We start from the raw sequence: 14,151 nt of genomic DNA, 5'->3' as shown, positions 1-14,151 counted from the left end.
GTTTGTTTCTGTTAAAACTAACCTGTGTTTGATATTTGTAATCCAGGGCATACCTTGGTATGAAGTCAGACTGATTTGAGACAGAGGTGAACTCATAGATAGTTGAGCTATTATCTTCAGAGGAAGCCAAAAGAACCTTTGTGCCATTGAGAGACGGGACCATGAAGGAGAGGAAGTTGTTGGCTCTGGGTGCCCTCAGGATCATGGCGAACAGATTGACATCAGATCTCCAGGAGTAAAGGGAAGAGCCATTTCTTCCAGTTAGCAGGGCATACGCTGAAAAAGAATCTCTGTTTAGAATACACACATTTAAGAAAGTTCCACTTTTGTCCTATCCCTCCACAAAATGTTCCCCAAGTGCTCAACAAATGTAAGAGTGCAACGTCGTCTTCTTGTGGTGAGGCCTGTTGTGTTTTATTTGTTGGTCTTCTTTGTTTTGTGGCCTCATGAATAAGTTGCCTAACTGCTGGTTCATCAATGTTCCATGCTTTCTGCATTTCTGTGTATTGAATCTCATTGTGTTCATCTGGATCTCTCAAACCTTCCAAAGGGCTTTGTTGCTAATTTTCAGACTGATAAATGTCAATGACTTTGTTTCATAAATTGTTGAACTTCTTTCGGTGAGGGGATACTTTTTAGGATCTCACATTATGTTGTCGGATAGGTTGCACGTTTTCCCCTGAATTAAATCAACTACAGAAAACTGCTTTCTGTATTTAATCTGATTATCTTTGAGATTAAGCTTTGTTAGATGATTTAAAAGATGTGACACAAGTAAAAAAACACAACAAATCTATAAATGGACACTTTTCCATGACGCTATAAATCTATTTTACGTGAGCATTAAATATTTACAAAAAGAGTTTTTCAGAATATGAGTGCTTACTGATCCCTGACGGCACAGTAAAAGAGTGAATGGAGGTGAGCACTGGGTGGGGGATGGACTGACGGTGCTGTGGTGAAGGTTTTGCTAAACTCCACTGTAACACTTCGCAGGATGGCGAGGGACCTGTAAGAAGAAAACAGAAGCAAACGAAGAATGCCTCAGAGAAATACGTTCATTCACACCAGAATAGCATGTTTATGTAACCACTCGCCTGACTGACACACCCAAGACTGAATAATTACAACTTCTGGGTCCTTTTGTGGCTCTGCTGTGCTGCACATTGAGGCCTTTCCATATAAAGCCACAACAGGTCAAAACCAAAAACTCACCACTTTTTCAAACTCAGAAGGATCATATCATTTCATGATAAACAGAGCACTGCAAAAATATACAACCGGACCGAGACTGTAAGTTGTTCAATCATAGAGGGAACCAAAGAACAAAGATGTGTTGTGAGCAATAAACAGTTTCTGTTTGTTTCACCAACATGCTTGCAGTCTGTAATAAAATAAAACTGTAGCATAATCACCAAGAAGATACAGATGAAAACAAAGAAAACATAGAATGCATTACTTTCCTGTCTCCATACTGTCGATTAGTCCCACTTTACAGGCATCCTAGACTTTATTTACATAGTGAACCTAAACGTAATCTTACCTACGCACCAGGCTATTGATGCTGTTGTTCTTACGGTTTGCTTGCCAAATCACTTCACATTTTATTTTCTGATCTCTCTACATGTTGTTTTATCAAGACTTCTGAAGGTACACATCCAGTTTTCAGCTCTTGTTTCTAATTGGTTGGCTCTTTATTCATGTGGGACTCATTGACACTTTGCATGCTAGTAATGTATTTAGCCAACTGGACAGACTTTTCTTTTGAGTTCAATGCTTGAACCTGATCTATGTGTCACAGTATGCAAAATGTGGGCCAATTGTTATGGATATTACACTCCAAAACAATATTGGAGTGCTGTGCTTTCCCTAGTATTGTGTAGGCCCATCCAGCATTGATTTGACTATTCCAAAACCTGGGTATATGTTAGAGAAGACAAGCGCTCATGGAGAAAAAAAAAAGTCTATTGCTCATTAGAAATTTAGGAACATACAAACAAGCAAATGTTTTACGAACTCATACAAGTTAGATCACCTTCAACAGCAATCAATAGCAGAGTATCCTCTCTCCTTGTGTTCACTACTTCCACTTGAATGCCTCTGCCGGAAAGCGGAAGAGTTTGTGGATTCTGAAATACACCATTGCTCCACTGCAGAAGTTTGCAGCTCCCACTTTGGTTGTCAATGCACACCAGCAGATAAAGCGCATCTGCATGAATAAATGGAGATAGACTCAGGATGTCCTGTTCAAAGTTGAGAGTCCCATGGAGTGCAAAGGAGCTGCCTGTCCAAACAAAAATCTAAAGAATCAGGAAAAAAAGAAAATTAATTCATGTATAACACCCATCAAATCTGGAGACATTTATATTTCAACTGTTTAAAAAATTACTAAAGATTGTCTTAAAAGTGGCAGAGTCTGCATCACCTGGCTAGATGCTATTAGGTAATCTTTGTCTCCAGTGGACAGGTGTTTCACATCCAGGGCTTCTACTCCTATGATTTGTTCCTTTAAAAACCCAAATAATATATTCCTTATCATATAAGCTGCATGCCATAATGATATATCAATGCACCAAAACATGACAATGATGTTGTGATATGACTGATTTTACCAATGTTATGTTGAGGTCCTTCTGCAGTTTAAAGATGCTAAGATTTGCAGCAGGATAGAAGGGAGGGCCACCATGAGTAATGGCAATGTAGGAAGAACCATTGACTGCAAACCCAACACATGAGGCTGGGTCTTGGATTCTGACAGACTAAAACAATCAGAGAAAATTATGTTTAATTAATCCCTCATATTTCAATCACTCCTAGATTGAGTGAGAACATATTGTGCCAGTTCTGGTGGAATATTCAGGTCACCTGTATCGGCACAAAAACACCTTGCCATCGATACAGAGCAGCTAGAGTGTGGATGGCTCCAACCGCGGGCTTCAGGTCAAGCCTTAAAACCAGGTAGGAAGACTCTCCTGGAATGGAGCACCAAGCAGATGTAGGGTTGTTCTCAAAGCTTTGATACAGACCAATGACTGGGAGGGGACCCTCTGTAGGAAGAAAGAAGAGTATCTTCTGAGTCAAAGAAGAGCTCAAGAAGACAGTTAGGTTAATTTTTACTTCTTAGCCTCACCAGAAGCTGTAGCTGTGCCAGACTGCATCTCCCATTCTACACTAACCGCTGACTCCAAGCCATTACTGCGAGAGACAGTGAGGAAGACAGCTCTGCTTCCTTCTTCAGCCACCACTGCTGTGCTGGTTCTGAATAGAGACACAACAAATAACCCTATGTAGGAAATGCAGTTTTTAACTATTTAAAACATGCGATAGGTCATAAGCAGCAGCATTCCTTTCAATACTTTGATAAAACTGTACTGAGACCTGTTGAGAGAGGGTCTGATTCGGAACAAGCCTGAAGGGGCTAGGTTCTCCAGGACAGTGACAAGAATTTGGAGCTGGTCCCCAAGTCGTGCACCTCCTGTTGGGTTAAACAGGGCCAATGTGAATGTTTCATTCCCTTCAGGTTCAGCATCACGTATTGCTCGGACCTCCAGCATCTGAAACAACAGGGACAATAAATCAGCGCTTGATCTGTGTGAGCTCCTGGAATTATTTGTTATTTCTTTCAATGCCATTTGGTACTTACATTTGCTTATCTTACCTTAAATCGGACTCCATCCTCCAAAACTACGAAACCTTGCGTTGGCATCACATCACCCTCTGCCAGGCTGCCGTTGGCATCCATGATGGCAAACTGAACCGAGACTGTGCCAAAAGTGCCTTCCTTTGGGTTACGGACCACATAGAGTTTAGCTACGCTGTCACTCAGCTGTGACATCGAGGTAGGCTCCCGTAACAGGAAATGATCACTGGTGTTAAAGGAAATGACACCATGTCCATCATCACTGGCCAGGATATTTACAGTAGCTGTTAAAGCACACAAAGAAAGTTAGAAGATGTACTGAATGTACTAAATATGCAACATGATTTAAGTCTATAACAACAAAAGTATCAATTATTTGACAAAGTGAAAGGAATTTTGACTTAATCTAACCCAGCTCTTTCAGTATTTTTTTGTATTTTCGAACTAAAACTAAGGTAAAGCTTTGACACTAGTTAAAGAACTAGTGGAATGGTTTTGTAAAAACAATAAAAATAACATATTTATAACAGAAAAAAGTAAGTATCAGTGCACTATGGTTGACAACAGGGGGGGAATTTACTGATGTGAAGAGAGTCAGCTTGATGACTTTTTGTTTGAAGAAGAAAGTTCACACTCTTTTCAAGTTATCTCTAGAAACATCACGTTACCTACTTTTGTGGGAACTTTTAAAAACTTTGTTCTATGCTGTTCCTTTTCCTACCTGTAGTATTTCTGCCAAGCTCCAGTCCAGGCGAAGGCTCAGACAAGATTAGCTGGAATCTCTCTGGTCCCTCTGGAATTGTATCATCAATTATCTGCACCTCCACAAACTTATGTCTTTCACCGTCAACAAAATGGATCCTCTGGGAAAAGAGAGGGAGTTAAAAGTGAATACTGACGCTCAGTCTTACGTTTACAAAAGCCCATAGTTGCCTAAGTTCAGGAAAAAGGTTAGAGTCATGGTATCGTGGGCTTTCTTCATGCCACAATAAATTCAAGTGTGGGCCTATGTAAATTTGCAATGTTAACTGGAAAAATATTTTATGCAGATGTTTTCAATTTTAACAAAGCACATAATGATCTTCCCACCACCGTGTTTCATTATGAGGATGGTGGGCAAAGTTAGTTTTAAGCCACACAGCATGAAAATCCAGTAAGTTGTCTTTTGGTCTCATCTGAACAGAGAATCTTTTTTACACATTTTTGTCTCCTAGAGACAAAAATGTGGGACATTTACAGTCTGAATACATGGGTAGAGTGCTGACTTTGTGTTTCATAATGAATACTTGAATCCTGGACATTACTAACCGTTTCACTGGTGTTGTAGTCAAGTCCCTGTTGGGCTTCCAAGTTCTGAGCAAAGAAGAAAAGGGAGACATTTCCGTATGTTCCCTTGTTCCTGTACGCCACCAGAGTCAGTGCTCCAATTGTCTCATTCACTTCATACCTGCAGACAAGAGCGCATTTCAAATGTTTTTTTACATAACGTAGTTATATATTTAAATGGTACAAATTTCTGGATGTTTTTTTCTTACATGGTGCTTGTCCATTCAATGACCCCTCTAATCCCATCATTAGCAACAATGGTGACTTCTGCCACCAAGCCACTGGTGTCTACAGGAGTGCAAACAGAGAGAGAGAGAGAATACAAATTATGTTCTTACTGTGGTTTATAATTTAATTATTGTGCTTTGTTTTTCCGCCAGGCTTATTTGAACTGCAAGCAGCAAAAATGCTGGGAAGGGAGTAAGTGCAGAGGCTCTAACTTTAATCATGGCAAACGCAAAGGATTACAACTAGGAGGCATCTCCTGAGAAAAGCCTGGGAGGCGGAGGAGGCGAGCGTGATGTATTTATGGACTGATTTATGACCCTCTGAGCAGTGTTCTTCCATTTACTTTGCGGCCAGGACACTGGGAGGCCAGTTATGGGTTTAGTTTGGCTTTCTTCTTCCTCACCACACAGGGCTACGCGCTGCCACCAAATCCCAAGACTTCCTCAATCATAAAAAGCATCAGTCTCACCATCCAAGCCACATAATGATTGCTGCCAAAAGAACATGTTTACCATGTGTCTCCAGGCAGCGGACTGATAGTATTCTGGGAACCTCCAAGCACTGTTGTAGTTGTACTTATACTTTGTCAACTCATCACTTTCTAAAGTTACTCATTCATAAATTGGGCTGTGGTCAAGATTTCAAAGAAACGGGAGAAAAACTGCACCTAAAGAGCCATTTGGAGAGCTGAAAGTTTAACAGCATATTGCAATAGGACGGTACATCATGCAGTTTAGTTCCTCATAAGGAAAGCAGTTCAAAGTTATACATATGCGTATTTTACCTGGCAAAGTACAGTAAGCAACCTCTGCTCATCAAACAATAGGACATGTTAAAGGATTTCAGAAAGACAAGAGGAAAATTTATGGCAATGCATTAGAAAAACAATAAAACAAAATCAAAAGAAACTACAAAAAAAGTTAATTTTTAGGTCTGTCCACACTGGCTTGAAATGATTGTCTCAGTTCAACTAACAACTGTAGAGAGAGTTCTCACCAAGTTGAGGAGCAGTTGCAAGAGTTGTGATGAGCACTGCTGATGTTATGTTGACCAAGAAGAACTCCTGCAGCTCTGGAATGTCATCCTGATAAGAAAAGAAGCTGTAAACACAATATTCGACCCAATCTGCTACAGTAAATGTGAGGGAAACCCTACAGAGAGAAAATGAACATATACTATACATACACAACCTGAGGATTTAAAGCTAAATGTATCATCAAAATGCAATAAATGCAATCGTTTCTCAAATATATAGTCAAAGTTCTTCATTCCATGAAGCATCTGTTTGTGTTTTTATTACATTTTGTTAAATCCCTTTAAATGCAACAACTTTTGGCATAATCAATCTTCAGGCGCAGGACGTAAGAAATTTTTAACATGACTAAACAGATTATTTATTAAAAACTAATGCTTCCTTTGCATTGTTTTATTATCTTTTGATGTATGCCAGTCTCAGTTCTCTTTGGCACTAAACTTGAATAAAAATAATTTGAAATCTAAATAGAGGAGCAGGGATAATTCTGGGTTTAACTATTTTTATCTAGGATACATGCAGCACTTGGCAGTTAAGTTTAAATAAATAGAGACATCTAGTCCTTACCTCCATGATGGTGACCGGAATGGGAACTGAAGTCTGTCCTTCCTGAAGGACCACAGAGCCAGTGCCAGAAACAAAGTCTTGTCCCGGATCAGCAAGAGCACCCTCCACCTCAGAGAGATTTTGTAGTGAACCTCTAATAACCTCATAGGTAATATTCACTGCTCCTACAAGCAGAAAAACATTGTTGTGATAATTTCTTCGGGGTACAGGAAAATTTATCAAATATATCAAAGTTGCATGTGTTCATATTTTACATGTGTCCATACTTTGCATACAGTTGTGTTCATACATACAGTTGTATGTCTTCATACTCTGCTTACAAACCTGAGGTGCCGAACTCTCTGTTGATGTAGATTTTTATAATCTGGTCTCGTTCCTCTGTGCTCACCCTGAGAGATGACGGTGCGATAGTTAGCAGCCCATACGGCTGATCGCTGGTGTCGATAGTGAGAACTGCTTCTCTGCCTTGAAAATCCAGTGCAGCACGGCCAGTCACTGCAACACCTGCATGCAAGTGTCGAAAGCAGATTATATATATTCACAAATGTCTTCCAGGTTCTTAATTCACTAAAAGAAATATTATGTTTCGTACCAAATGTTTGTAGGTTGGAAAGTGACACTCTGAACTGATCTTGGTTCTCTGGTGTGGCATCATCCATAAGCTGCAGCACTACAGTGCTATTTAGCTGTTCCTGTAGGAATCAGCACAAATATGCAGAATTTATTATATGCACATGGCATTTCATTGCAATCTGTTCACCAGTTGACACTATTGCTTAGTCGTAACACAAAGCAGGGTTGGGGTTAGGATTAGGAAAGAAAAACACAGGCATCAAGAAATAAATGCTTCACAAAAAAACTATATGACATCTTATTTACCTCTTTGAAGAAAATTGTCCCTGATGTTTGAACAAAAGTGCGGTGCGCAAGAGGACCTTGAACAGTCCAGTCTACCGTGATGTTACCCAAACCTGGAGCTGACCTCAACACCAATAAGGTCAACCTCTCGCCTGTCATAAGAAATATAATACAGTGCAACATAGTAATTAATTTTATTTTATTTTTTATTTCTAATAAACTGTTTTCATGGTGTAGATGACATCAGAGGTTTCTTAAGATGTCTAATAATATGGAAACTTCAACCACTCAAGCATAAATGATTTCATGACAATGCATCGGCTGGAGCCCACCTGTTGGAGCATCAACAGCCATCACCATAAGTGCTTACTCTCACTTTCACATTCATACATAATTAGAAAGCATCTCCAGTGACAAGAGGGTCGTCTTACAGAAATTCCTCTTATTTGAGTGCTTTGTTGTTTCTGGAGAATCACAGATCTTATAGAATATCACCTGTCTATGCTGCAATGTGGATGGAAACTGGATGGATTTACATTCTACAAGCTTTCTTAAACTGTTCTGCCAACAGGAGAACAAATGGAGAACAAATAGTTAATGACAAAATGGCTAAAATAATTTCCACATTTTGTCTCAGTATAACTACAAACCTAAATTGATTTCATTGGTATGTTATGTCACAGATGAATACAAATTGTTGCATAATTATGCAGCATTTTGTATGCAGTGCATCAACATGTCTGCTGTCTTTCTTATTTGGCTTGCAGTGAACATGATTGGACTGCTTGTAATTTGTTTGACTTGACAATGACTTACAGCACTTGTTGTCACTTTACTGTAAAACTAAAAAGAAATGCATATCATTTTTTTCTTTATTTAAAAAAAAAATAAAAAAGAACTCAATGCCAGTCTAATCCCAATAAAATTCAATGAGGATTGTGTAATGACAGAATGTTAAAAAGAGGTATGCCACCACATTGACATTAGCATTTCTGGCACAGCAGTTCTCGCAAATTTATGTACAATACTCACCCTCTCTGGCAATGACAGAACGTGAGCCTGGATCGAATCCTACTATTCCTGCCACATTGTCATTTGCTAGAATCACTATGGTCACAGTGTCTGAGCTTGGGAGGATACGACTTCCTCCAGCTGTGTTAACAAGTCCAATCATGAGGCTCTCGCTGTCCTCAGGCTCTGAATCGTCTCTGATTACTACCTCTACTGTCTTTTTGAGATCACCTGCATGCAAAGAGGAAAAAGGTAGACACAACATTGGTTAAATCCATATATTCAAACTGTAAAACAAATTAAAGAAAGGTAAAGCTTTAAAATAACCCTAAGGCTAAGGAGATGGGCAAGAAGCTAACACATACCATCAAAGACCAGAGTCCCTCCACTCCCAATGAAATCAGCATCTGGTGTGGCTTTTCCTCCAACAAATCTCCACTCTACAGTGACAGTGCCCAGATTTCCTCCTCTTCTCTCAATGACCAGCGGAACAACTGTGGGCTCTTCTCGGACCTCAAGGTATAGTCCTTCCTTAGTGGCATTGGGACTGAGACTGTAGATCAAAAATATGCCAAATGCATCTCCGTTCACTCCTATAGTGACTACAGCCTTAGCTGGCAGACCGATTGTGGGCAAGTTCTTCGGTGACACGGTCAAATTGACCAACTCCACCTTCAAACAACACAGAATACCCATTTAGTTACCACAGAGATTTTGTATATAGGTTGAAATATAACTTAAGCTTAAGTTGGAGTTAGCCTTACCTTTAATATCTGTACAGAGAAGCTTTCATCCATTTCTGGGAGTTTGTCAGCCAAGATTAAGACTGATAGGTTGGCAGTTCCAGATCCATCCTCCATAAAGGCACTTTGAGAAGTTACAGGGGTGTAATCACTTCCCGCCACAGCTTGGGCACTAAACAAGACAGCAGCTGCAGTTGTGTTTTTTACATAAGTCAAAACCTGAGATCTAGGGGTCAGCTGGTCAGCCCCGGCTGTAACCCACGAGCAGGACGGAGGCGTCACGGCTGATGACAGAGAGAAGGCCTTGCAGGCCTGTTCTCTCAAACAGGCAGCAGCACATGCAGCCACAGGGTCTCTTTGACTTGTAATGTTCACTGTCGTAAACAGGCCATTGGCTGGAACACCTGACTTTGGAGAATCATAGTAGGTCAATAGATTTTGGCCCTGAGCCTGAGCCGAGCCAACGATGTCAAACTCAGAAGTGCTGTACTTGATCTCCAGGCGACCAAAGTGACCTCCTCTGGAATAGAGCAGAGGAGGAAAACAAAAACAGCAGTGGAAATTAGAGAATGTTGTTGTATGCTAGTATATGCATGAGTGTTAAACAATATACAGTGAAAAGATCTTGCCACATCAGCCATTCATTTTATTTGATTTTACAGGGATTTTATGTGAAAGGTCAACACTAAAGAGCACATAATGGTGGTGAGAAAAGAAAAATGACACGTTTTTTTAAATAAAAATCTGAGAAGTATGTTTTATAATTGCATTCAGCCCCCTTTACACTCATATGCTAAAATATCAGTTCATTGCTATTAAAGCTAATGTTAGTCATGCACTTTACAAATTTGGCCTTAATGGAAGAGTCGCAAGATTGATGACCTGTTGAAACACAGCACTAAGAAGTTCCTTTTATAGTTTGCTACATGCCACATAGTGGAAACAGAGAAATATGCACAAAAAATGTGCTTTAGTCAAATTGTTCCAAATATTGACTTTAAATATTGATATTAAAAAGCTTACGTAATGGAGATACTTCACATTACAAAACTTTATCATAATAAAATGACCTTTTCCTTAGTGGCACATGATTGTGGCAGCTTTACGGCATTGGGAGAAGTCTCTTCAGTGTGAGCAGGAACTCTTGTAAGAGTTGAATGAAACATGGATCAGACTGAATACAGGACAATACTGGGATAATTTTTACTAGACTAGAGAAAAAGTTCATCTCCCAGGAAGACAACAACAGAAAACACAGCCAGAGCTACAACACAGTGGTCTACCAATAAAAGCATGTTGTACGTGCAATTTTCTTTCCACTTTTTAACTGCACAATACTTTTGCCAGTCCCATAAAATCCAGATTAAACATGTTGAGGTTTGTGGCTGATTTGTGAATATTTTCGCTCAGTAGTCAATAAATCATTCTGAAAAGTACCTCCTGCGGACAGTGATATTAGCACCGTAAGCTCCCTCGAGTGGCTCCTGAACACGATAAACAGTCTGTTCAAAGTAAACTGTCCCATATGGGTTGTCATTTGCAGGCACTATTATGTTAACAGACGTATCAACCCCCAAGTTTCCTCCATTACTGGCACCGATTAGTTCTACTTTAATAACCTAAAACACACAGAGCAGAAAGAAATACTTTTTTATAGCAAGAAAGGAAATATCATTATGCAATTCTTTTATTTTATCCATTTCTTTGGTCACCTCAGTAATTTCAGGTACATCGTCAGGTAAAAGTTCAACCTTGATAGTCTTCATCGTCTCCCCAGGAGCAAATTTAACTTCTCCAGATGTGGGTCTGATATCCCCCTCTGCAAGTTTACCATTAACAGTTGCCCGCCACTGGACTGCCACCGTTCCAATAGTGCCAGCATTGCGCACAATAGGCAACGTGACCACAGCAGGGGTGGATTCTGGTTCTTCAACTGTCACTGGGTTAGCCTGAAAGACTGGGTAAATTAAAAAAAGGTATAACTTGTTAAGCAATAAATAGTCTAGTAAAGAAGCACTTGGATTGGTGCTACTAACCAAAGGCACCAAAAGGGTCATCAGAAGGCAATATGGTGATGACGGCACGTGTGAGCTCTCCCAGCAGAGCTCCTCCGGTTGTTTGGTTGATCAGTTCAATGACAAAGGTCTCTTCCAGCTCAGGAACCAGATCGTTAATAACGTAGATTGGAACAGATTTACTGGATTCTCCCTCTAAGAGCACCACATCAGTCGAGGCTACGCTGTAGTCTTCGCCTGCAAGCGCACACACCAGCACACCATGATGCACAGGCTTACCTGAAGCTACACCAATCAATTGGATTTTTTCATCATTATGAGTCATTTGATCTAAACTTACTGACACTAGCAGTCACAGGAATAGCTCTGAATTTGACTGACACGTCAGCAAAAATCCCACCAACTCGCGTGACATTTATTATGGGCCCAACATAATGTTCTGCAACACTGACAGCAGAAGCAGACAACTGAAGGACTCCGAAAGCGTCGTCGCTGGCCTCTACTATCACCTGGGCAACAATGTCGGTCAAAGGGCCCAGAGAGGGGGACGTCAAGACTGAATGGTATAGAAAGCATATTTTCTGCATTAAACATAATAAAGTTACCATAAATACTTTATCTTCTTGAAATGTATTAGATACACAAACTTTAATGACAGTCTAACCAATATTGGTTTAACTTGGTGTTGGTCCAATGCAGCTATGACACCTTTGATCTTCTAGGAGGACAAGATTTTAGTGTGTTTATGAAAATATTGGACCAGGAGAGAATTTGTGAGGTCAGATACTGGTGTTGAACTAATGTTTTAGACATTATTTAATTCGTGTTAAAAAACAAAACAAAACAAAAAACATCAAAAACTTCTAAACACAGTAACTTACTGGGTCTGTTTTGATCTCCTTTGATGAGATCAAGACTGATCAGTTTGACAAACACACTCTCATCTCTTTCTGGATGATTATCGTCAAGTACTCTGAGTGTGATGTTTGCCTCAGTCTGATTGGCCAAAAACACAACTGAATCACGAAGGGAAACAAAGTCCTGCCCTTCAGTGGCTCGGCCCACACCAGGAGTCCTGTAAGGCTGTGGGTCAGACTCCTTTAGTGTCCCATATGTGACTTGCACCTGATAGCAAAAAGTGGAAAAGATTTTGAAGGATGACACAAGAGCCTCAAGTGGAAATGTGTCTATATATTCGGCTTATGGTAACTGGACACACCTGACCCATGGTTCCTTTCAATCGTTGGATAGTGAGTGAGACAGTTACATCCGCTTCAGGAAGACGAACGGACCTCGATATATTAGCAAATACAAAAAGACCATAAGGATTATCACTGGCGAACACAGTCAGAGTGGCGGATGTTTGGACACCCAGACGACCTTTTGAAACGTTAACCAGAGACACAGTGTAGCTCTTGTCCAACTCGGGGATCTCATCTTGGGCTACTCTGATGATTATATTCGCTGATATCTGCCCTACCCCAAAGGAGATGTTGCCAAACCTCATAAGGAGCTCTCTTTCTGAACTGGGATCAACTTCCCAGTACACAGTCACATTAGAGAGGTCTCCAAAAGACCGATCCACCTGTACAGGGATAGAAAACAAACAAACAAAACAAAAAATACTTAGGAAGTTCAACAATCTATAAACATTCTAGAAATAGTAAATGGTGTACTTGACTAACCACGAGGATGATGGAGCTAAGCCCGTCCTCTGGTTCTGTCCCATTAACAAATAGAGATTGAGGACTGAAGTTAAACACGCCATGAGCATCATCAGAAGCGGCGATGGTGACAGTAATTCGAGATGCAATTCCCAAGTTGGCTGTGTAGAAAATTGCAGATGACTTTGACTTTCACATGTCACATTTTGAAAGAAAAAAAAAAAACACTACAAGAGAACAGTGAAGAAAGTACTTCCAGAGACATCAGTTTGATTAGCATCAACTTATTTTGAACATAAAATTTAATAAGAGAGAACGTGACATAAAAATGCAAGGTTTAGCAGTGTGCGTTATTATTTTTAGAGATGTACAGAGAAATTTCCTGGTGACCAGAAGACTCAGCATGAAAATTAAAAGTAGAAAATCTAATTGTTTTATGACCAGCAAAGTCATCACTCTTAAGTTCTCTTTGGTCATGCTGACAATGACAATCTTCAGGTAGATGCTGTAAGGTAAGGAATAAAACATATCAGCATATGAAAAGTTGATTTAAGAGGAAAACTTATAAGATCCTATAATAAGGAAAGACTACCCACTGTTCATACAACCTGCTACCACAAGAAGCTACGTTAGTAATTTTATACTCAACATTTTGTCAAGCTGACAAAGAGGGGCCAATTTATAGACACTTAAATACTTTTTAAACTAATACTTGGTTATATCTGTTTTGACTTCAAAACAGTAAACCCTTCCAATTTTAAAGATGCTCTATAAAATTTAGGCGTGTTTACTAGACAAATCTAAAGTTGTCTGGTAAAGCTTTTTGCTTTACAAAAAACCTGGCCACAATACTTAATATTTACCAATACCAATTATTTTAAGAATGACTTACTAAATCCTAAAATTTCAGGGAGACAGTGGGGTGCTGACAGTTCATACAAATGGGTGTTCTGTTTGCCTCTTTGGAACGCTATTTGCTTTTCCCATGTCAATCTTCTTAATTACTTCTCACCAGAGTCACAGCGTAATGTAAATATCAAGCACACTCAAAAAGGCAAACACTCCT

The 14,151-nt window shown here is 39.8% G+C and overlaps 1 protein-coding gene across 1 annotated transcript in view; it reads right to left on the bottom strand.

Moving 5' to 3' along the window:
- The window catches only part of adgrv1 (adhesion G protein-coupled receptor V1), a 110,336-nt gene that overhangs the window by 58,503 nt on the left and 37,682 nt on the right, over positions 1-14,151 (bottom strand). The window contains exons 28-55 of the mRNA XM_055048947.1: positions 13,107-13,246; positions 12,641-13,006; positions 12,303-12,546; positions 11,762-11,977; positions 11,443-11,658; positions 11,119-11,363; positions 10,844-11,025; positions 9,428-9,926; positions 9,029-9,335; positions 8,685-8,894; positions 7,674-7,804; positions 7,387-7,486; positions 7,119-7,298; positions 6,795-6,958; positions 6,191-6,278; positions 5,979-6,002; positions 5,176-5,254; positions 4,949-5,087; positions 4,362-4,503; positions 3,659-3,924; positions 3,379-3,554; positions 3,131-3,258; positions 2,866-3,047; positions 2,613-2,759; positions 2,426-2,506; positions 2,036-2,300; positions 887-1,009; positions 54-276 (exon numbers count right to left, since the gene is read on the bottom strand). Of these exons, the coding sequence (XP_054904922.1) occupies positions 54-276; positions 887-1,009; positions 2,036-2,300; positions 2,426-2,506; positions 2,613-2,759; positions 2,866-3,047; positions 3,131-3,258; positions 3,379-3,554; positions 3,659-3,924; positions 4,362-4,503; positions 4,949-5,087; positions 5,176-5,254; positions 5,979-6,002; positions 6,191-6,278; positions 6,795-6,958; positions 7,119-7,298; positions 7,387-7,486; positions 7,674-7,804; positions 8,685-8,894; positions 9,029-9,335; positions 9,428-9,926; positions 10,844-11,025; positions 11,119-11,363; positions 11,443-11,658; positions 11,762-11,977; positions 12,303-12,546; positions 12,641-13,006; positions 13,107-13,246 (5,263 nt within the window). The remainder of the gene's footprint in view (positions 1-53; positions 277-886; positions 1,010-2,035; positions 2,301-2,425; positions 2,507-2,612; positions 2,760-2,865; positions 3,048-3,130; positions 3,259-3,378; positions 3,555-3,658; positions 3,925-4,361; positions 4,504-4,948; positions 5,088-5,175; positions 5,255-5,978; positions 6,003-6,190; positions 6,279-6,794; positions 6,959-7,118; positions 7,299-7,386; positions 7,487-7,673; positions 7,805-8,684; positions 8,895-9,028; positions 9,336-9,427; positions 9,927-10,843; positions 11,026-11,118; positions 11,364-11,442; positions 11,659-11,761; positions 11,978-12,302; positions 12,547-12,640; positions 13,007-13,106; positions 13,247-14,151) is intronic.

This window comes from Poeciliopsis prolifica, unplaced genomic scaffold (genome assembly GCF_027474105.1).
Source record: "Poeciliopsis prolifica strain line A6 unplaced genomic scaffold, Auburn_PproV2 SCAFFOLD028, whole genome shotgun sequence".
NCBI classification, from domain to species: domain Eukaryota; kingdom Metazoa; phylum Chordata; class Actinopteri; order Cyprinodontiformes; family Poeciliidae; genus Poeciliopsis; species Poeciliopsis prolifica.
The sequence above is the reverse complement of the archived record's forward strand: the minus strand, read 5'-3'. Positions and strand labels throughout refer to the sequence as shown.